The sequence below is a fragment of the Cryptomeria japonica genome, chromosome 11 (genome assembly GCF_030272615.1).
Source record: "Cryptomeria japonica chromosome 11, Sugi_1.0, whole genome shotgun sequence".
NCBI classification, from domain to species: Eukaryota; Viridiplantae; Streptophyta; class Pinopsida; order Cupressales; family Cupressaceae; genus Cryptomeria; species Cryptomeria japonica.
In genome coordinates this window covers 51,423,455-51,447,684 of record NC_081415.1, presented here as the reverse complement: position 1 = coordinate 51,447,684, position 24,230 = coordinate 51,423,455, and the positions used below count along the sequence as shown (strand labels likewise).

The 24,230-nt window shown below is 39.9% G+C and overlaps 1 protein-coding gene across 2 annotated transcripts in view; it reads left to right on the top strand.

The window, feature by feature from the left end:
- Positions 1–2,717: 2,717 nt before the first annotated feature.
- LOC131051407 (uncharacterized) overlaps positions 2,718–24,230 on the top strand; it is a 36,335-nt gene continuing 14,822 nt past the window's right edge. Inside the window, exons 1-3 of one of the 2 annotated variants that reach the window (XM_057985926.2) lie at positions 2,718–2,848; positions 2,964–3,101; positions 3,496–3,675. In XM_057985926.2, the coding sequence (XP_057841909.2) occupies positions 2,828–2,848; positions 2,964–3,101; positions 3,496–3,636 (300 nt within the window). In that variant the 5' untranslated portion in view covers positions 2,718–2,827 and the 3' untranslated portion in view covers positions 3,637–3,675. Of the gene's footprint in view, positions 2,849–2,963; positions 3,102–3,495; positions 3,676–24,230 lie in introns of those variants that run through there. The other variant, XM_057985928.2, reaches the window with a different exon arrangement.

Genomic DNA, 24,230 nt, shown 5'->3' with positions numbered 1-24,230 from the left:
TACAAAGGTTTCCTTGTATTTTCTACCACCTAAGGAAGGCATTTTCTAATTCTTTAGAAACAACTATGTAATGGTTACTTTCCATCTTGCATATTGGTTGTTTCCAATTAAGTTGAGGTATACGTTATCTTTCTATCAATCCAATTATACCAACATTTAGTAAATTATTATTATTATCATGTTTTGCTATCCTTATATTTGGTATTTTATAATATTGTATTCAAAAGTGAATATATATATATATATAAGGTCTTGGCTACTTCCTTTAACGCTTGCAAGCATTAATCCTTATGCCATCTTTTATATTGGTTCATACTTGATGTCGAGCTACAATACTAATCTCTTAAATGGTAACCACTATACATATGTGTGTACATGCAAGTTACATCATATATATACTTATATATTTATAAGTTATTTATCATGTTGCAACCAATTATTACAAATGTGCATAAAATAAACATATATATTAGAAACTATATGTTTTCATGAGTATACATGTGTCCATGTTATCATACATGTATGCAACATATATTTGCATTTGGGTTAATGTGATTAACTTCCAACCATATGTGCATATATTAAGTATGTGTTCATGATAGTATGGATACATGTTCATTACAAAAATACATTCATAAATTAATATGATATAAAGACAATATCCAAAAGTAGAAGATTGACATCCACCTTTCATGGAAGTAGAACATTCAAGTTAGAATACAATGATTAAGGGCATGGTAAGTAATCTTTCATATTATATTTTAAGTTATAAAAAGTCCATGTTTTTTGATTGGTAATTGCTTTTGACTGGAGCTATTTACTAGTGAGGCCCCATTTTTTAGGAACCTCATCCTCAGAGATGTTCGACATTAAAACCCTTATATCTCCTTTGCTGTCCTAGTGCTTTCTACTGCTTTAAGTTATAAAAAGTCCATGTTTTTTTTGATTGGTAATCGCTTTTGACTAGAGCTATTTACTAGTGAGGCCCCATTTTTTAGGAACCTCATCCTCAGAGATGTTCGACATTAAAACCCTTATATCTCCCGTGCCGTCCTAGTGCTTTCTACTCCTTCTATGCTCCTTATCACTCAGATACCCCTTAGCAACTCCTTATCTCTCTGTTGTGTTGGGCATCACCTTATCACTCTATTACACAACATCTCCTTATCTCTTTGTTTCATGTTGGCATCTCCCTTATCTCTCTACTAGGCATCACCTCACGACTCCGTTGTGTGGCATCGCCTTATCTCTCCAGTGCATGTTGACATCTCCCTTATCTCTTCAGAGCTCGCTGCCTTTTTTTTCTTCCTTATCTCTCCAATGTGTGATTTGGAATCTCCTCCTTAACCCTCCATCACACACAATCCTCCATCTTCCTTCAACGTATGAAGAGGCTTCAACACCTCCATCTAGTCATCATCGCGACAACGTGGTAGTTTTGTTAGTCAACACCCGCATGTCCTTCTTTTAATTCCATTTAGAACAAGCAACACAATCTCCAACACGGTGACTTCACAACTTCATGGTGGGAGAGCAACAAGTGGTAGAGTCATGAATGCCGAGGCACCAAACTATGTCAAATCTACTATGGAGCAAACAACTTAGGGGGGTTTGAACATAAGACCTAGTATGAACACTGGGGCGCAACTACCGTTGTGCTGCAAGGTCAACCTTGTAAAACGTCCATGTTACATAAGCATATCGATCACTCTAAAAACACTTGTTATCTTTTAATGCATTTACTACATGACCTATGTGGTGCACAAGAGTGTTCCTTATTGATCATATTTTACCTGATTGCTAAGCATTTCCTACCCTAGCCATGCTCTCATATTTGGTTTCAGTTGCATAATTTTGTTCTTTTTATTTCCTATCACACTTGAATGGAACTATTAACAACTCAATCATGATAAGAATTGAAATCAGAAATGCTTTAAGTAACTATCTAATTATCATGCTATTTTATATTAAATACAATTCATCATGTCACTAAATACAAATCCAATATCTAATATCATACTTTTTATTTACAAAATCATTTGTTTAAGTTTTTAATTTCATTCAAAAATTTAATTTACCTAGCAAAATGATTATTAATGCTTTATTCAATAGTAAAAAATAGGGGGATATTAAATTTCCTTGGTCTACATTCAATCACCTTTTGAGGAGAATGTCGAAGACAATGCACTTATTGGTTGGGAATGCATTGATGACTCCACCCCCAATGATGTTTGAGGGAAGCCGAATGATAATGATCCTCCTCCACTAATAGTTGCCTTAACTGCTTAATTTTTGTTGGGCTTGACCCACATTTTTTATTTATATGTTCTTAAAACTAGACCTTTGTACATAGAGCGGTGGGCATACCTTTTAACCACCCTCCTTTTTTTATAGATATTGTACTATTTTACTTTTATTAATGCAAATTTAAATAAGATTATTCATTAAAAAAAATTAGAAAAAATTTATCTTCTTTTATCATCATTTTACTAGAATTTCAATATCAAACTCATAAAAATCTTTTCACAAGACAAGTTAAGTTCTTTAGGAGTAGTGCATGAACCATCTTGCCTTCTATGCATAAAAATCAAAACATGAGAAAAATGATATTTTCAAAACAAAAATAGAACAAATGTATTACCAAAAACTAGCTCTAAAAAAAAATAAAAATAATAAATATAGATAAAATAATTTCAAAATAAAAATCAAAAGTCTATAAAGGAGGGAACATTTTAGAAATATATATACAGATACGAACCGCACAGATTATATTTGTGTTCAGAGGACAATATAGTCGAGGAAATACTTATTCTGGTGTGGAGAAACCATGGTTTCTATACTGGCTCAGGTGCTCAATTCAGTGCACTCTTTTTTCTTTTTTTTTCATCTGATTGGATTCATTCTACGGTATAGTTTTGTTCTCATAATATATTGATTAAGCAACTTATGTGTATGCATTGTAGGAACGCATTCTGGGAGCCTCCTTGGGAGCTGGATTTGCAGCAGCCATGGTTCTGTATGAACAGAAACTCATTTACAGGTCAGCTGCTCATTCACTTGAATCAATCTCTGGGCACCCAGTAGCTCCATCTGCTCCCAAGGTAACAACAAATCTAATATATAATGATAGTCTTTAAAACAATAGTGATACTAAAGAAAAAAAGAAAAGGAATGTAAGACGTCTGATCAAAGTTGGACTTGTGCGTATTTTTGAAAGGCATTTATTTTGGGCTTCTGAATTGAGGTTTTTACATTTCAATTACACCCATTTAGGACTAGGAACAGTTGTCTGTAGGATATCTGATCAGATTATCGACTCCTGGGTATTCATCACAGGGCTTCTTTTATGAATGTGAATTGAAATTTATGTAATTGCATTATACCCATTTACGGTTTGGATCAAATGTTGGCATTTTTCTTTATGATGTTTATTCGTTATAGTCGATTGATTGAAATGCATATAAACCTAGGTGGGCATTCGTTATTTGATTGCAGTTGCAGAGAAATCAAAGGTTCATCATTCTTGAATGTAAATTCGGATGTTCATGGAGGATAATATTTGGGCGGCGGTATGAATTGATATCGAAATGGAATTTGATTGCATTTTTGTTACCGGTTGGACATTTAAACAAATGAAGATCAAACCCTAGGAAATTCGTCCACCAGTTTAGGGGTTTTGGGTAAACTTTTGGATCCAATTTTTTCCGTTTTTTTTATTTATGATGTTGGGATGCACCATTGCATTTTTTGAACAAATAATGGAACTACCAACTTAAAAAATTTCAGCGAAAACTTCTACCACTAATTTTTCTAATAAAATTTATTTAACCATCTAATAATAAAAAGACTCATAAATTTTATTAACAGCTCCACTAATTTTTTTTTAGATAAACTCCCTTCCATAGAATCATATTCTTATTGACCTCTTAGTTGTATCGTTGACGCATGATACATATCAATTAACCCTTGATTATATAGAATTTGTTTTAATTGCAGTCCTATTTTTTATGAGATCTCACAGTAGTTTGAGAATGTTGGTTTAAATGATTGTTTTTTGTTTGGGCTGAATATAAAAGCATTATATCGGAAATATGGACTATCAGGAGTACGGGCAATGTTAAGAATAATATAATTGATTCCTTCCTCAGATGGGGAACGTCTCTCCCCTTTTAAGGTTTCCATTAAGATAAAAAGGAAGTCTCTAGTAACTATGCATTGGATTTCAAGTTGGTGATGAGAGGTGCCAAGATCAGATTAGATGTCCCAGGCCTAGTTGATATCTGGGACAACTCAAAACACTGTATATTAGGAGGCTGTTGAAGAACAAGAACCAAGATAAAGGGACAATAGCAGCTGCAAGACTGTCATCGAAGAGGAAATGAATGTTCTCCAGCTCTAAGATATAGTACTCACAAAACAGAGACTCTAGATTTGTTAGATACTCATCTTAACGAACCACATCAAGGAAACAATGGAGTTATTGCACCCAATCACTAGAAGCCCTGTCGGAAGCAACACTAAACTTGGTGAAAGCAGGAGATTGTGGTGACATAATCTGAGTGCATGTCATCAAACTACACTGCTTATCCTCTGATATTGTGTCCACACTAGATGGCTTACTATGAACAGCATATATATTTGTGAATGGTGAAATAGATGTATGATGTATCTATAGGAGGGAGAATGAGAAATAGGAACAATAAGTACAAGACTCTTCAAGTTAGGAACAACTGGGATTGGAGGATTGCTAGGAACTCCATACATCTCCCAAATCTTGCTGTGAAGAGTGCAGGGACACTCAATTTGCTATATGGACCATCCTATGTACTCATTGAAATGCTAGCCTATATATATATATATATATATATGTTTCAGGATCTCAACTTGCCAGATCTTATAGTTCTTTTTATTCAATTTGATAACAGAAGGATGATTTTTACCCATGATTTACTCCTCACCATAGACCAAACAAGAAAAGAAAAGTAAGAAATCATGAGCACCCAGCCAATGGAACTTTATATTAGTTCATGATTACATAAAATGTCCATGTGCACCAAAACCTCCATGACAATTCCAAGTAATAGCATTTTATTATTAGTGCAGGCATATGTTTGTGAGCAATATGTAGTTCAAATTGCAATTACAATCACCTTGATCAAAGTTAGACAAAACAAAGTACATCGGATTGTACAGCTTTTTGACACCTTTAAGAAGTTGAAAATCTAATATTACAACAAAAGTTATGCTCATTTCTGTGCAAGGTGCTTGAAGAGGGATGAGGAGCCTTAGCCAAATGTGGAACCACAACCAAAATCTCCACGAATTTAGCAAAATCTGCCAGCCTTAGCAATTTTGCCATAATCTTCTCCAAATGTAGAAGTCTACTTGACTTAGAAGATCTCCGGATTTGAAGGAACTGCCAAAAATAGGGGGAACAACTGATTTTCTTCCAAAATTTAGTTATGTTTCCAAGCCTACTACATTTATGGATTTACCAAATATACTACCTGTTAAAGGTGCTTTTACGCACTATGCAACACAGAATAAAATACTAAGTATTCTATCCTCTCTTGAACAAAGACTCCCAAATGCTAGGCCACGTTAAAGTGGGACAACTCCAAGGTTCTCAAATGCCAGGTCTTGATGTGCTCTTGGATAGACTCAGTTGTATATGCTGTGATATTGCTGGAATCACAAGGTGGACTTATGTTGAATGCCTTGAATGCTTTGAGTATCGCTGGAACGTGGGTATTCACTTGGTTAAAGAAAAAGGAAAAAAGGATGAGGGTTGAGGAAGCCAATCTAACTCTAGAAATGTAAGAGCAATGGACAATCTTTGATGAAATTCAACTAAGCTTTGCTTTGACATGCAGCGAACATCTCCACAAGGCTAGTGCGATCTTCTAAGGATAGCTTGATGATTTTCAAATCATCACCACAAGCATAGACACCATCAAGTTGATGCATATCAATGACGGAGCGATAATTGAAGTTAGGCTTGGCTAAGATGGATCTGGTTGACTACGCAAGGCACTTTACCATCAGCAAGGTGTTTGTAGTATGGATGTACGAATTTCACCATTGATCATACACACAGTCTTCCATTCATCTAAACAACATGAAAATCAAATGAGAAATAGAGATCATGCAAATTGTTGAATCAACATATCAATTTCACCATATCTTCAATGAAGTTTACATGCCTTTTTCAACAATGTATTGGCAACAGTCTTTGCCTTCTCTTCCTACTCTACTTTAACTATTTTTTACTCTACTATCTATTAACTCTTAACCTTTACAAATGAAGAAGTTGAGCCTTATATAGTACTCTCATTATGATTGAGTGGCTCAAATTGATTGACAATCAACAACCAAGATTGAAAGATAGAAACCCTAACTATGGTTTGCTACGCCCATTGCATGGCATTTAATGCTTGACCAATTACAAAATTACATTTGATGGGACACATGTCCTTCATTGAACTATTCACCAATAGATGATGATGGTAGGTGCATCGAACTTTGTGCCCATGTGTGGTAGTTATCTCTTGTTGGATGAGCTAGTTACATTGAATTTAGACACCTTATCATAGAATAATATGATTGGATGAATGATGACTAGGCGCCACCTCAATTTGCTTGATCTTTGTAACTCATCATAAGTTGTAGATGAATGAGGCATATCTCTTGATAATCAACATTATGAATCGCCTGATGTGATGATGACTTTGCTCAAATCGATCCTCCAACTTGATTAACTCTTCTGAAACTATCTCTTGTCTTGATCACTTCTGCCTTAGAGCTTTCGTCTGGCTATACTGGCAATGATTCTTGTATTTCCGAAGGAAATTCAAGATTATGAAAATTCCTTCCTTGAATGCTTGATGTTGATGCTTATGCTTGATAAGGTTGGTGTGATAGAAGCCTTCTTTATTCGAACCTTGAGCCTTTCCTCCTAGATGTTGTTGAGCTCCATTTGATATGTTCCTTCGAATGTAGATCTTTATGTTGAGGTCTCAAGTACCCTGGAATGTGAATGCTGTCCATCTTCACATCGTTGTTCTCTTGTATCCATTTCCTTGAATCACCATGAGCTGATCCCTTGCATGTATTAAATCACTTTCAAGTTGTGAAGCTCCTCCTTTATGCCTTATGACTGCTTGCATCAAACTTCATGTCAAATTTGATCAATTTGCTGATGTGGGAAGTCAGCTCGCTATGCTTTAAAGACTTTGCCTTAACTTCCAATCAAATTCATCTCACTTATGAGAGGGAATTTGCTGTAACAGAGATCAGTTCGCTGTGAAAAGTGATCAAGTTTGATGCCTCCAATGACCTCGCCTTTATCCCAATCTAAGTTGCCTTCAATTAAGGGAAAGAATTCGATGTCTTCAAATCAGAATCGCTTTTCACTGACCTTGCTTTTGCTTTGATGGAAATCGCTGTGTATGGAGGATGAATTCACTTTTACAAAACATCAATAAACCTGACTGAAAACGCAGTCCTCAGTCAAAGGATGCATGATTGCCTTAAGTCGCCCATATGCTTAGGCAAAGGATATAATATCCTTAGGCTAGGAAGGTCCGCCAAGGCAAGGTTGTCGATATCCATAGTCGAGGGATGTAATATCCTTAGACAAGGAAGGCGTGAATTGCTTAATGCACTGATATCCTTAGCTCAAGGATGCTTGGACAAGGGATGTAATCGGTCATTAGCAAGGAAGGATGTTGGTCATCTCTTAATTCGCTCTTTGTCATTGTCTCAGCTGACTTGGCATAGCAATGGAAATGATTTAATCCTCAGCTCATGTTTTGAAATCATCAAAGAAAAATGGCAAGCCTTAATTGACTTTTTCCAAGGGTGATGATGATTGGGCTTGTGAGGCTGCATTGTTAATGCCTTAAATATTTCACTCTCCATTCTTAGTTTTGGTGGGGTCCAAACATTGTAGTGTGACAGTGAAGGGGAGTTGAAGGTGGTGAGGTGAAGGGATGCCATGAAAGTAAGGAAGGGATGTGGAGTAGGGTGAGTGTTGCGGTAGGTAGGAGGTGAATGGTAAAGAAGGCGGTAGGAAGGTAGGCTAAGGGGAGTAGAAGGGTAAAGGAGTGGTGAAGAAGGTGTCGAGAAATAGGGAGGCATAAGGGTTGAAAGGATGCCGTGGCAAGGAGGGGTATAGGCTAGGATAGCAAGGAAGGTGGGTTAGGGTAGGATAGAGGAAGAAAGGAGGTAGGGTGGTAAAGGCTTGTGGGTAATGGATGGGTAGGTTAAAGGGAGTAAGGGGGTAAAGAGTATGAGGTGTTGGTTAGATGATGTAGGGAATGGAAGGTATGAGAGGTAGTAAGAAAGGTAGGAAGTGGGGTGATGGAAGGTAGGAAGGTGAGAGATAAAGGAAAGAAAGGGTGTAGGGATGGGGAAGGATGAAAGATGGAGAGGTAGTGAAAGGAGATGAGAGTGAATGGTAGAATGGTGAGGTAGGAAGTAAGGATAGAAAGAAAGAAGGTGAAGGAGAATGGGAGGAGGTGAGGGAAGTGGAAATGGAAAGAATGAAATGAAGGATGTAAGGATGTACGGAAGGAAGTGGAGATGGTAGGATAGGAGAATGTGGTGAAGGCATAGAGGGGTGGAAGGTAGAGAAGATGGAAGGGCTGTGGACTGAGATGGAAATGGGTTGATCGGGCTTGAGCATCCACTAGTAGTGCGGGGAGAGGCAGGTCAATCATCTGGTGGTTTGAACATCTTCCACTGCTTCTTTGACTTCCTTGGATACAAGGTAGGCAAAGCTATTACTCACTGTATCAAATTGACCCATGCTATCAGCTGGCCATTATTCTAATAATGCTTCGGGAGGTCGGAGTTGATGATGAATCATGCCACTTGTAGCAACTCGCTTGTCTTGGAACGTGGGCGATGACTCCTCTTGTGCTTCTTCTATGAGGTCTTTCAACGCCCCCTCGAAAGGTTCTTCATAATTGAGCTTGCTTTCAATAACTTGTAGTTCTTCCTTCAATACTTCTATTTGATTGTTTCTCCTTCAAAGTTGCTACATAAAACTTCTTGCAATTCCTTCTCAAGGATCTCCTTTTCTAGGATTAACAAAAACTCTTCAAGGAATTCCTCCTCTTGCAATAGATGCAAATCATTATCTTCCTTGACTGTCAGACTGACATCTTGATCATCACCTGTCACTGCCTTTGTTTCAATCGGCCCACTTACACTATTTTCTTGTGATTCTTCCTCTTGGGATGAAGTTGTAGGGTACTCCTCTTTAGGTGCAAGGTCTACAATGCATTAATTATCATGTGGACTTGTGTTATTGACTTGCAACTGGCTCCCTTCAGTATCAAATGATTTAGCAATGCCTTGTTTTTGTACTCTTCTATGATTAGTAGCTGCAAGGTAGGCATTCCAAGCTCTATCCCTGTTATACTCGTCCCAAGATAGGATTGGCAATCTGAATTGGCATTTGATTCCATTGATAACCTCTTGGCATAGGAGGCAAGTGAATTCGGAGTGGGGTTCATTGTGAATTCTACACCATGACGGTAGCAATATCTTCTCTAAGCGCAGTCTACCTTTCACAGCTAGCTGACTTTCGATCATTCCTATGAATCTTGAAAGAGGATCATTGCTCATCGGGGCATTGAGCCTTCTTCTACCTATGGCCTAAGAACACCCCGAAAGAAGATCTTTCCTTGTGTTGCCGATTCCATCTGTCAAGCAATTCCTTTCATCGTGTTAATTCGTCTCATGGATTCTATATTGTCTTGGCGATGCAAAGTCAGACAAACTATGTGGATGAAGTTGTGCATTCAATTTACACCAAAGTTGAAGGATATCAACTTCTTGCTCATCTTGGTGGTGGTGCTGCTCCATTGAGAAAGCTTTCTTTTTGAATTTTCTTATATTTGATTTTTGAATTTTTTTCACTTTTTTGGATTTTTGGAATAAAAGAGATCTTGTAAATCTCAAATTTGGCTTGAAAGTTCAACTAGTTCCAATGGCGTAAAGTGCTTATTCTTTTGCAAGTCCAGTTCATAGTCTAACGTTCTTTTCTTTCCACTGAATTCGCATGCTCAAGAGTTTGCATTCATGCATTTGCTATTAGCTAATTCTGTTGAGCATAGAGGAGTAGAAAAGTTTGAGATAACTTCCGCAAATATGAATTGATAAGATTTATAGTTCAGTTATTCAGGCATTCACAATGATCATGCCCTCCTAGCGCCAATTTTGTTGATGGTGTTTTTACGCACTATGCAACACAAAATAAAATACTAAGTATTCTATCCTCTCTTGAACAAAGACTCCCAAATGCTAAGCTCCATGATCAAGTGGGATGACTTGAAGATTCTCGAATGTCAGGTCTTGATGTGCTCTTGGATAGACTCAGTTGTATATGATGTGATATTGCTGGAGTCACAAGGTGGACTTAAGTTGAATGCCTTGAATGCTTTGAATATTGCTGGAACGTGGGATTGCACTAGGTTAAATAAAAAAGGAAAAAAGGATGAGGGTTGAGGAAGCCATTTTAACTCTAGGAATGTAAGAGCAATGGACAATCTTTGATGAAATTCAACGAAGCTTTGCTTTGACATGCAACGAACATCTCCACAAGGCTAGTGCAATCTTCTAAGGATAGCTTGATAATTTTCAAATCATCACCACAAGCATAGACACCATCAAGTTGATGCATATCAATGAAGGAGCGATAATTGAAGTTAAGCTTGGCTAAGATGGATCTAGTTGACTACGCAAGGCACTTTACCATCAACAAGGTGTTAGTAGTATGGATGTACGAATTTCACCATTGATCATACACAAAGTCTTCCATTCATCTAAACAACATGAAAATCAAATGAGAAGTAGAGATCATGCAAATTGTTGAATCAACATATCAATTTCACCATATCTTCAATGAAGTTTACATGCCTTTCACAACAATGTCTTGGCAACAGTTTTTGCCTTCTCTTCCTACTCTACTTTAACTATCTTCTACTCTATTATCTATTAACTCTTAACCTTTACAAATGAATAAGTTGAGCCTTATATAGCGCTCTCATTACAATTGAGTGGCTCAAATTGATTGACAATCAATGGCCAAGATTGAAAGATAGAAACCCTAATTAGGGTTTGTTACACCCATTGCAAGGCATTTAATGCTTGACCAATGACAAAATTACATTTGATGGGACACATCCTTCATTGAATTATTCACCAATAGATGATGATGGTTGCATCAAACTTTGTGCCCATGTGTGGTAGTTATCTCTTGTTGGATGAGCTAGGTACATTGAATCTGGATACCTTATCATAGAATGATATGATTGGATAAATGGTGACTAGGTGCTACCTCAATTTGCTTGATCCTTGTAACTCATCATAAGTTGTAGATAAATGAGGCATATCTCTTGATACTCAACATTATCAAGTGACTAATGTAATGATGACTTTGCTCAAATTGATCCTCTAACTTGATTAAGTCTTTTGAAACTATCTCTTGTCTTGATCACTTTTGCCTTAGAGCTTCCGTTTAGCTATACTGGCAATGATTCTTGGATTTTCGAAGGAAATTCAAGATTGTGAAAATTCCTTCCTTGAATGCTTGATGTTGATGGTGCGATAGAAGCCTTCTTTATTCGAAACCTTGAGCCTTTCCTCTTGTTGTGACGTTTTCACACATTGCCCCATTGCAAATGGGACCCCCCTGCTTTTTTGGTCCTCTTGGTCTTTTGGTTGTGGTTCTTTGGGTCTTTTCGTGGCAATCCCTTCGATTATCCTGATTTGCAAGTGTTTTGATAAATTTTGATCAATTTTGCAAGTCGTTTGAGCAAATTTGGCTAAGTCTGAAACTTGTTTTGTCTATTTTAGGGTTTTTCCCTTCAGACTTAGATTTGAGGTCATTTCTTTAGGGTTTTGGGAAATCTGAATGCTGCAATGAAGTGTGAGCCCGAAGCTCCTATTGAAATTTGAGCGAATTTTGAGCACTTACTATTTTTAGTAAATTTCACTACGTCCCGGATAGGCCTAATTTTGTCAAAATAAACTTATTATTTATAGCAGTTTCTATTTTTAGTATGTTTCACTGCATCCTAGATTGGCCTAATTTTACTAAAAATCAAACTTACTATTTTTAGCAGTTTTTATTTTTAGTGTCATCTTGCCCCAGTTTGCCCTAATTTTGATGTTTTTAAGTATTTACTATTTTTAGTAAGTCTATTTTTGGCATGTCCACCTTAGGTAGTGGTCATGACATTGAAGGCCGAAAATCGAAAAAGCATACAGTTGATCAAAAATGGCTAAGTGCAAAGTTCGTGAAGTAAAAAAAAGCACGAAAAATCTCCTAAGACAGAGGAATCCACTTCAAAATCCAAAAATGGCATCCAAATCTGGAAAGGTGAAAAATGGCTAAGTCAGGGAAGAAAATCAAGAAAAATCCTTTACCTTGGTAAAAATGGATTGCAAAAGAAGAATGGATGCCAAATTTGGGTTGTGGAGGAATTTTCCTCCAAGTCAAAATTTCTTCCATCACATGAAAGATTTACCCAATCCAGGTATGGAGCGCCAAAATGGCCTTGTGGGGGAATTTTCCTCCAAAGGCCAAATTCCTGTAGCATGTGTTTTTAGTGCCCAAGTTTGGGATAGAGTGCTAGATGAGGGGTGTGGAGGAATATTTCCTAAGGCAAAGGGTTCTTGCATGGGGTGGTTTTAGTGCCCAAGGTTGGATGGATAGCGCCAAACAAAGGTCAAGGAGGAACTCCATCCTCCAAGTCATTTTCCTCCACAACATCAAAATGCCACCCAAACATGAAGGAGAGCGCTAAATCAAGGGCATGGAGTAATTTTCCTGCAAAGCATTCATTCCTCCACATCATGGTTTCAATGCCCAAGCAAGGGGTCAGAGCGCTAGAATTGAGTGGTGGAGGAATTTCCTCCCAAACATGCTTTTCCTCCACAGCATGGATTTAGCACCCAGGATTGGATGGTGAGCGCTAAAATGGTGTCATGGAGGAATTTTTCTCCATGACATGAATTCCTCCAGAGCATCAAAATTCCATCCATGCATGGAAGTTGGGCACCAAATTAAGCCAGAGAAGGAAAATTTCCTCCAAGGCAAAATTCTTGTGAGGTATGAAATCCACACCCAGTTGGAGATAGGGCACCAAAACAAGGCAGAGGAAGAAAATTCCAAAGGTTTAAAAATTTCTTCCCAAGGATAAAATTGAGAATGGAATTCCAAGCAAAGGGAAAGAATTCAAGACAAGGAAGAAAATCAAAATTCCTTACTCAAGAAGAAGAATTCCGTCAGAAATGAAGAAATTCCAAGGCACTGAAAAATTGAGCAAGTGAGAGAATTTTCTCTCTTGAATTTCGGAGCTCAAAATGGAAAAAAATAGGAAAAGTGATTGATTGATGAGAAATCTCCCTCCGAACAAGATGAACTCAAAAACACGAAAAAAGTTCTTTCAGGATAAAAATCTCTCTAGGAATTTTCTCTCTCAAAAATCCACAGGATCAAGATTTTCTTCCATGAGGAAAAATCAGCAAAATTCTTCTAGGAAAGGAAAATCTTTCAAAATATCCTTTTGAATCCAAAATGGAAAGATTTTCACAATTAGCAACTTGGCAACACAAGTAAAGGGAATATTCCGCATTTATAACATAACTTGAGGAATTATGGAAATTTCCATTTTGAACTGAACTTTGATTGTGGGACTTGTTTGAATGGCAATTTGTCAAGGGAAACATGACGCATTTTAAATGTAGCTGCCAATTTTAACCTTTCGCCAACTTAGTAGTTTTGTAAGGAAATTCTACTTAAACGACGGATTGGAATTCATTTCTCACGTAGGTTTTTAGAGAAGTTGAAGTTAGAAAGAGGTATAGAAAAGTTAGAAGTGAAGAATTTATTTATTTCTAAGAAGTTCTTGTTCGTGGAGGTTCCATTTTATTCCAGATTGGGAATTTATACGTTGGAAATTCCTTCTTCATTATTTTATTAAATTCTTTATGATGATTTTAATGTTAATTTACTTTGTTTTTAAGGAATGGCGGAATCCAGCAAAGCTGTGGCTACTTCTTGGTAGGCACAAATGAAGAACGAGCTCAAAGGATTCCTTCCAGAGTCCAAGATCATTTCGAAGGGGAAGGAAATCAGCGACACCAACTTAAGAACTTTCCAGTTGGGAGGGTTCCGAAACAGAATTTTTGGAACTGCAGGACGTGCTCCGTCAGACCTTTCCATCAAGTTTGTCAAGAGCGGAATTGTTTCAGCTGCTGGCTTCCCTCCAACCATTCTATTCCCAGAGCTGATTTTAGAGTGCGTGTAGCATTATAATCTTGAAAGAAGAGCAATTTTGACATTAGATGGCAAACTTCTAGCTAACTTGACAGCTGAAGCTATTGGAGAGACATTCAGGATTCCAGCATACCAATCCTTGACTTACAAAACCAAGGATAGAGCTGCGATGATATATGATGCTGGCTTGGAAAGATGTGCTGAAATTATTAACAAAGTTTGGATGCAGAAGTCAAGGCCACATATTTCCAAGATGTCCAAACAAATCACTAACTTTGACCTTAAGCAGGAGTATGCTGACCTCGTGATGATGCTGAGTAGAATTGTGGGATGTCCACATGCCTTCATGTTTGAGACATGGATGTTTTTCTTCATTAGTGAAGTGATGGACGACAATGGGATAGTAGATTGGGCAAGATTGATCAACCACTATGTGCATGAGCAGCTGAGAAATTTGAAGAAGCGGACCCAATCTTTTTACATGAGTATATACACCATTTACCGACTGGCAAGAAAGGGGCTTGTTGATGTGTTTTTAACGCACATGCGAACATAGAATAAAATACCCGAGAGTATCTTATCCTCTCTTGAACAAAATCTCTCAAATGCTAAAGATTGGCTTAAGGATCACTTGAGAAGACTCCAAGGTTCATGAATGTAGGGTCATTACGTGTGGATAAGCACAGTTGATTGATGTGATTGTTGGTATCACAAGGGGACTTACGTTGAATTGTCGAATGCTTGAATGCTTGATTTGCTAGAACTTAGGTCCTATCTACTCAATTGGAAGATGAAAAAGAGCAAAAGAGATGGGGTTTGAGAAGTCTTTGCTACTCCTAAAGCTCAAAATGTAAGAAGATGAGTGATTGACTATGTGGAATCCTACCGGGCAAGGTCTCACCATCAACTTGAACAATTTGGCACAAGCTCAGTGCAATCTTTTGAGGACGTTTCAAAGATGTTCGAATCAATACCATCAAGCATTGATCACCATTCAAGTTAATGCATAAGCAATGAGTGTAGAATGATTCGAAGTTAAGCTCATATCATTCCAATTGACCACACAAGGCGCACTTACAAGCAGCAAGAGGCTAGTGGTATGGACTAAACGGATTACACATAATTACATTCAACAAGTTCCTCCATCGAATCTAATCAACATGAAAACAAAATGAGAAGTAGAACCATGAGGCTTGTTGAAATAACAAATTTCACCATAACTTCAATGAAAAGAGTATCTCATTTACAAGTCATATCAACAATTCTTCCTTCTCCTAATCTATTTCTGTTCTATTCTCTATTCTATTCTTATTCACTAATCATTAGCTATTCTCTATTAGCTATTAACCTTTGCAAATGAGAAACTTGAGCCTATTATAGTGCTCTCAATACAATTCAATGGCTCAGATCAATTTGAGATCAATGGCCGAGATTTTACAATGAAAACCCTAATTAGGGTTTGTTACATCAAACTCAATTTGGCCAAAGAAATAATTACAACACTTTGTCATGACCAATAGATGACAAGAGTAGGTGCCTCGAAGTCTGTGCCATCATTGGTGAGTTAGGTACATTGCATCTAGATATCCTGATGTGGAACTTCTCTGATTGGTAGAGATAGCGATTGGGATGATGATTGGGATGTGACATCTTGCACTTGTAGGCTTGATAGATCATCATGAAGGAATATTTCTTGATACTCAACATTATCCAACTTTTGTGATGATGATGATGATGATCTTCTAACTTTGATTAACTCTTTTGAAACTGTCTTCTCAAATGCCTTGATCATGGAAGTGCAAGGTGTAGATCTTAGCTTTGAAGTATTGATGAACTTTTGATGTCACCATTGTCTCTCTCCTTCGGAATTTCTTCTCGTGACTCCCTTCATGTCATTGATGTTGTAGATCATGTCTTTGTGTAAGTGAATGCTTCTTGTGTGATCTCCTTATTTCATTCTTCGTCACCTGCAAAACAAACAAGCAAGTATTAAATACACTTGATATATAGATTTAATAAGAGCACATAAAGATAATTCGCCCTTATGAAGAGACACTTGAAGTTGTTTTTTTGGTCTTAGAGAGGAGCTCTTGAAGTTCACTCCACCCTTGATGTTCATTAGGTTGCCCTTGTCTTTTGAACTTGCTCTCCTTCATTTTCCCTCAACTCAAAATGGCTTTTCCAAATCTTGCAACTTCGCCTTCTTTTAAGAATACATGGAGTAGAGTTCGCTCATTTGAAATTCGTTCTTGAAGCTTAATTTGTGGAATTCACTCATATCCTTCAAATTGTGAAGTTCGCTCATGTAGGTCAAATCATGAAGTTCACTCATGTCTTAATTCTTGAAGTTCATTCGTATCCCTTGGTTTGTAAAGTTGGAATTCACCCTTGAAGCCCCCTACATGAAGTTCGCCTATCTTTCTCAACTCATGAAATTCACTTGTATAAAATTCGCTCCATTTTGGTAACTCATGAAGTATACTTGTCTTTGCTCCATTTTTTTGACTTGCAAAGTTCGCTCCAAATGTCTCAAACATGAAATTCGCTCCAATTTGTAAACTCATGAAGTTCACCTTGTATGAAATTTGCTCCAAATCTCTCAAACATGAAATTCGCTCCAATTTATCAACTCATGAAGTTTGCTTGTGTTATTGAGTTCATGAAGTTTATTTTCAAATTGAATCTATTCAAGGGTAAATGCTATCAATCATCCTTCACTCTTCTACTCTCAATTTTTCTCATTTAGGCTTGGTCATGTGTGCTCATTGATGAAGTTCACCCCAAATTGTGAAGTCATGAAGTTCGCTCCAAAAGTGCAACTCATGAAGTTCACTCCAAAAGTGTAACTCATGAAGTTTGCTCCAATTTCTCAACTCATGAAGTGCATTTGAAATCCGCTCTAAGGGGTGTGCACATGAAGCATTATTTTAATCACCTTGCTTGTCTCTTCCAAACATGAAGTTCGCTCCAATTCCTTAACTCATGAAGTTTGCTCCAAATGTGGGATTCATGAAGTTCACTCCAAAATGCTGTCATGAAGTTCACTCCAAAAGGTGAAGTCATGAAGTTCTTGTTCTCAAATGTGCTTCATCACTTTATTTCCAATTTCGCTCATGAAGGCTTGAAGGCAAAGTTCGCTTGAAATCCCCAACTTATGAAGTTCGCTCCAAAAGCTCAACTCATGAAGTTGAAATTCATTCATGTGTGCTTATTCATGAAATTCGCTCCAATCTTCCAACTCGTGAAGTTTGCCCTTGAACATTTGAACATGAAGTAAGTGCTCTCAAATTTCCCTCATTCTTTCACTTTCAACATGAAGAAGTTTGCTCCAAATCTCTCAAGCATGAAGTTCGCTCCAATTCTCTCAAGTGTGAAGTTTGCTCCAAATCCTGAGTTCATGAAGTTCGCTTCAATTTGCCAGTTCATGAAGTTCGCTCCAATTTGCTAGTTCATGAAGTTCGCTCCAATTTGCCGATTCATGAAGTTCACTCCTGAGGTTAAGCTCATGAAGTGGATTTCAAACCAAGACCAAACTCCTCTTTGCTCATTTTCACTTACGCTCTCAAGTTCAATACATGATAACTTGCTCAACATGAGATCTTTTAGGGTGAATTTTCACTATGTAGGTAAAAGAAATTCGCTACTACACAAGGAGTGTTCATGAAGTGAAGTTCATTCCTTTAAGAGGAGCACTTGAAGTGACTTTCAAATTGTCAATCCTTCCTTACTCATGGTTGAACTCATGATATCCAGACTTTGCAAGCTTACATCACACTCATGCAAGACTATCCACCTAACTCCTAGCCATTTTAAGCGCCTATACCTCCCTAATGCAAAGGCTAATAACCGAGGACTCAACACTATCCTAGAAAGCGGGAAAAAAGTGGGGGTCCCCATTTTCAATGGGGCGATGTGCGAATACCTCACAACAGGGCCCATGGGCTATGGACCAGATCAATTGAAGGTTCACGAATGCTATCCAGAGTTACATCTATACAACATTGCATCTTTCAAGTTAGTTAGCAACACCTTCATCATGCATTTAACCAGATTATTACAAGGTGAACCCCATATAAGGTTGTCACAGGCAGCCAAAGTGCTGATACAAAAGTATGGAGCGTGGTATATTCAATTCTCGAAGTTTACCTATATCTCGGTCCAATGATTCTCTTTTCTGCCGCATAAGCTACTGAGGTATCCGACGGACAAAATGGTGCTGTTGGAGCTCACCAGATAATTGACCACCTATGACAAAATTCAGAAGAAGAAGAAGAAGCTGTCCGTTGAATTTCCTATTGTCGTAGGTGATTATATTGAAATGTGTTCGACATTGGTGGCAGCTGAGAATTCTATAGAGGAATTGGCATTTTATCACTTGACATCTCACACGGCTAGATCCTACTTTGATCTGTACAACAAAATAAGGATGGTTGCTGGAGTGAATTTCAAGCACAAATTCCACCTGGAGGACTACTGGGCTAATGCCAGAGATGATCTTGAAATCAGGTGAAGAATGTTTTCGAGATTGCCCCTTGACATGATCAGAGTTGGTGAAATTATTCAGGTTCCAGATCAAGTTAAGGAGGACAGAAATGTGGTCCAACTAGAATATGAAAATTTGAAAAATAGACCTATTTAGGCCCTGGATTGGTTGGAACCATAAGTTGATGATCTGGATGTTTTGACTAGACTAGTCCTAAAATTCACCAGACATTGGGTTGATCAACACATCGCAAGGTTGAAGGCAGTAAATGTTCGCCTAAGTTAACAATCGATGGGAAACTTGGATTCCCATAGTGAAGCCACAAAGGGATCATCACAAGCACAAGCTGAAGAAGGAGAAATTCCGTAGGAGGGAGTTGGGCAAAGTAAAGAGAAGAATGTTCCTAAGAAGGCATGAACAAAGAAGAGAAAGGAAGCTCAACCGGAAGAGCTTCGACAGAAAAGGCCAAGGATGGAGGAAGCATAATCACTAGCTAGTTCCTCTAGTGTGCATGAAGTTGAGATGTTTGCACAAGAAGTTCCAAGGAGTCAACTTCAAGACGATGTTCTTGATAATGTGCAAGCACAGGACATGCTTAGCTTCAATGCTTCTCACAAACCTGTTCAACAAAAGAATCAAAGGCAGGAACTTCCTCCCAATCCAGAGCAGCAGGAGCATAGAGATGATTTTTGGAAGACTTGGAGGAATTTTCGTAGGAGCAAGTGCCCATGGAAGTTTAGGATTAGCCAACAATCACTCCAGATTGGTTGAGGGAAAGAATGAGGAGAGAGCCGAAAGAAGAAATGGATCTAGCACAGGAGTTGGAGAATCTTCTCAGCGGAATGGACAGACCAACAGAGAAGAAGGCGGCCAGGAAGTTCTCAAAGATTACAAGGGACGAGTTAGGATCCAGAACATTGCATTTGGCTGAACCTAGAGTTGATAAAGATGGAATTGAAATCATGCCTTATGAGTATGTAATTAGAGAAGTCAATTTAGGGCATGCATCCACAACACAGGTGGTGGAAGATTTTGATGAATCCTCCTTGACGATGAAAGAGCAAATGAAAAAGATGAAAGAAAAGATTAAGAGGCTGAAGGGCGAAAATAGGGCCTTGTGTGAATATGTGTGGAGTTTTAAACATCCACTCAGAGAGGAATATCCGTTCTTTGTACTTCCCTCCTCTCTTCCTAAGGAATCTATTGATGACACTGAAGAAGTCAGGAAAAGTGCTCAATGCTCTAAGGAGTGGGTGGAAGATGTCTTCACCTCAGCTGGAAAACTTATCAAAGACTTGGCTCAAATACAATGGAGGATTCGGGCTATCTTGAACAAGTTGGAAATTGCTCATGGGAGGATGTGCACATTTACCAAAACCTGACTATTCCGTGACTTAGAGAGCATTAATGAGAATTTCCAGGCAGACATTAATTGATGGGAAGGTTGTCCAGGAAAGTGAAGTTTATGACTTCCCGCGGTGGTTTTATGCCGTCTACACTGGAAAGGAGTCTTTTGAAAAATTCAACAAGGAGTCTACATCTTTGAAGGATTCAGTTAGGAAAATACAAGAAGTCCTCAACGCAGTTGAGGCATTATTTGTTAGAAGGTTGACTGAGGATGAATTAGCAATTGACTTCTTGAAGGGCAGATGTTTGCCCTCTCGGGTGAATACTTAAAGCATAAAGTACGTAATGCAGAATAATGCCATAGATATCAGACAAGTATCAGATATGTTATTCCATTCATAATTCGTGTGTTGCAAGTTACATTCTGAAGTATATAAAGATACCGAGGGGGTGCGAGCACCAACCGTCGCACTGCAACTACCACCCCTTGGTTGCCAACTAACCACAACGATTACACATAATTAACTAGTCCTATTTCCATGTACAATAATGCGGCTAACATCATCCCCCCCAAAAAGAAAAGTCGTCTCCAGGCGACTTACAACAAAATGGAGAATACATGGAGCTTGCAAAACCCAGAATAAAAAACTAAGGGGGTGCAGAAGGCGTCCCTGATGAAGAAGGCGCCAGTGGTGGTGTAGCGGTGGACGCCAAGCACCCACAGAGCTCATATACCTACTCCGTCCTCCTCTTTAGATCCCGTTCCGCGACCAACTGCAGCTCCATAGCGGTCTTTACCATATAGGCTGCCTCCAGCACCTCCTTATCCTTCTTGTCGACACTCTCCAGGGCACTAACCAATCGAGCCTCCAACAGCTCTCTGGATGCCCTCTCCTCTTCCAACTGTATCAGCAAGGCAGACTTCTCTGCTACTAAGTGTCCATAGCTGTCTGGGTCTGTGCCATCGTAGCCTCGAGCTCTCGAAACCTGGTAGTCAGCTCCTCCTGAGTAGTTATTGCTGCCACCCGTAAAGCCTCGACTATGGTTGCCGTCTGTTGTGTCCTCCGAAGCTCCAGATAACCTTCACGAAAGCCCTGCTCTACCTCTCTCACCAACGACTGCATCTGGGTCTCGTCAACCCCCTCAGTGAGGCGCCAAGTCTCCAGCATCGCCAGGCTCTCCGTGTCAGGCCACCCGGCACACTCAAAACACCTCTCAAACTCAGCTCGACATCTGATGCGGGCAAAGGTCAGTAATCCCTCCATCCGCTCAACCATGGTCGCATCGGCCTGGAGCGTGGCAGATGACACAAGCCGCTGTGCTCCCAGAGTCATCTCGGTAATAAACTGCTCCAACTCTGCACCTTGCTGACTTCCCACAGACACCCCCACAGGCACCCCCTCTGCTCTGTACTGACTGGTTACTACCACTGCAGGGGGTGAGACAACCCTCTGAACTGCCCTGCTGCTCGGGGAACTCCCTTCCTTGAGATCAATGACATCCAAGGAATACATGGTCCGCCCTGGAGATAGAGTGGCCTCTCTCGCAGTTGCCACGGGTGCCATCTGGTAACGGCTCAACCAGGCAGTGAGGTCATCATGAAGAGTGCCTGCTTCCTTTATTGCCTCCTGCATATATCCGGGCAACCCTGGCACATCCTGTCCTGTCACATCCGACACATCGTGCACCATGGAAGCCTCTGGCACATTGTGGGCCATGGAAGTCTCTGCACTCGCCAAGGTCTCCACTCGTGGTGGTGTCATCGCTATCGTCACTCGACGTTGCCCAAAGCTAGGAACTGGTACCGTGGTGACGACACTCACTGTCTCGACGGACCGCGACACCGCCAACTGACAAGTCTCCGGTAAGTGGGCTGGTGTAAAGTGGACCTGCACCTGTGATGCTAAAGTAGACCCTACTATACCTGCCGACTCCACTACCCCCTCTTCAGGCAACTGGTCGCCTCTTCTCCCTGTAAGTCGAAAGCTCCCTCCGCTTACCTGGGAGGTGTCTGCGGATTCCTCCCTGCCACTTTCTGCATCCTCAGCCTCGAACTCTTCTGTGTCGGATTCCATATCGGACATGGCGGCCTTATTTCTTTTTGTGCCCAAACGTGCCTCCGTGCCATGTGCCAAGACGTCCAAGTGTGACCAATAGAATATGGGCAGTTGGTCTGGTGCAACACGCCCCTGCGGCTCCAATGGCTGTGAGCCCGGGGTGATCTGCATGCGGACTGTGTCGAGGAATAATCTGATGGCGTGATGCAGCATGTAGAACTTTTTGTATTGCAGCGTCATGAACTCGTCCATCCTATCCGCCAATAGTGATGCCCAATCGTATACCACTCCATTGTGCAGCCCGTTCATCAACACTATCTGTGCAATGGCTATGTCCGACGCGCGGCTAGCACTTGTGAGGCGACTCTTCACCACGGACAACAGGCATCGCCATACTCCCTTGGCGAAGAATTGTTTCTTCACCCCTTGACTCTTGCTTGCACTCTTGAGGCTATCTTTTTCTCCCTGGGTAAGGTTATCGCGCAACATCAACTGCAACAGTGTGGCATGATTTTCTGGGGATATTTTCTGTGAAGTGTCTATTTTTTTCCCTTTCACCCCCTGTATGCCAAATACCCTAGTGAACTCGCCTGCCGTGAATGACACTGTTATCCTCTGGTGTTGATAATCAAATACCGACTGGTGGCGATGTCTGTCATAGCTACCAATCATGGCACGCAAAACCACCTCAAAGTCCTTTATAGAAAAAACTGGCATCTGGATGGCCCAGTGTACCTGTGCCTGGCGAAGGCTTTTCTTTATTAGATCATCCTGAGGTGTCTTCGCCCACTAGTTCCGACAGTCTATTCCATTCAAACCCTCGAACACAATATTATCTGCTGTTACCTCATCTTTGTCTTTTGTCGCCAAGGGTTTTGGCCGATGCTTCTTATTTTTCTGATCGCTGCTCATGGGTTTTGGCCGATGCTTCTTATTTTTCTAATCGCTACTCATGGCGAGGCTGCCTGCAATACGCACCCCAGATGGCAACACTTGTTTGCCTGTTTGCCCTCCCTGCAATTTGTCTTCTAATGGCTACAACCGTTTTCGCCAATCTGCCTTGTTCTTATTTGTGTCCATTAGTCCCGGATTAATTCTTTAATCCTGCTTTAAAAACCAAATCCGTCCGCCACTTTTCTAAAAAGAATAGGGTTAAATTAATAACCTCGTGCCTCTTCTCGGATTATTGTAGGCGTACGTTGTTTCCTTGTGCGGTTGGCTGCTAGGTGGTGCGACATGTGCGGGCTTGTGCGGGGGCTGGCATGTGCGGGTGTGGGCATGTGCGGGCTGCGCTACGTGTGTGGGCATGTGCGTGCTGCGCGTTGTGTGCGGGCTGCGCATCGTTTTTGTTTTATTTTTTCGCTGTGCGGGGGTTTTATTTGTGCGGTGTGCGGTGACCACCTTTGGTGGCATCCACCGCCGGTGGCCCCACCGTCGATGTGACCACCGCACAATGGGACCACCTCCCACCATATATATATATTTTTTAATCCATACGGTACGGTCAGCGTACGATTTTTTTTTTTGTAGATTTAGTCTATCATGCATCCTGACTGGATGGTCCAGGCTCCCTCCGTTCGTGGTAAACTTTTAATTTTGACTCGTTGACGGTGTCTGGTATCTCTTCCCCGTCCAGCATCCACAACTTAATCGCCTCGTTGGTATTGACCTCGCGTACCTTGAAGGGCCCTAGCCAACGCACTTTGAATTTCCCAGGTTTGATTTCGTTCCTTTCGTTGAATTTCAACACCAACTGCCCAGGAGTAAACTTCATTCGCTGGCGATGCTTGTCGTGCCAAACCTTCCGTCTTTGCTGGGCTGTCTCTGTCGCCCACTGAGCCATCATTCTTCGTTCATCCAATTTGTTCAAAGCGTACAGTCTCTCTCTCTCAGGCTTTCCATGTCACCAAGTCGATTATTGATGGCGATCCAGAGACTCGGCTCCATGAATTCAACTGGCACCACAGCTTCTTGTCCATACATTAGCTGGAAGGGAGTCTATCTAGTAGTTACCTTGTAAGTTGTTCGGTATGCCCAAAGTATTGACGGT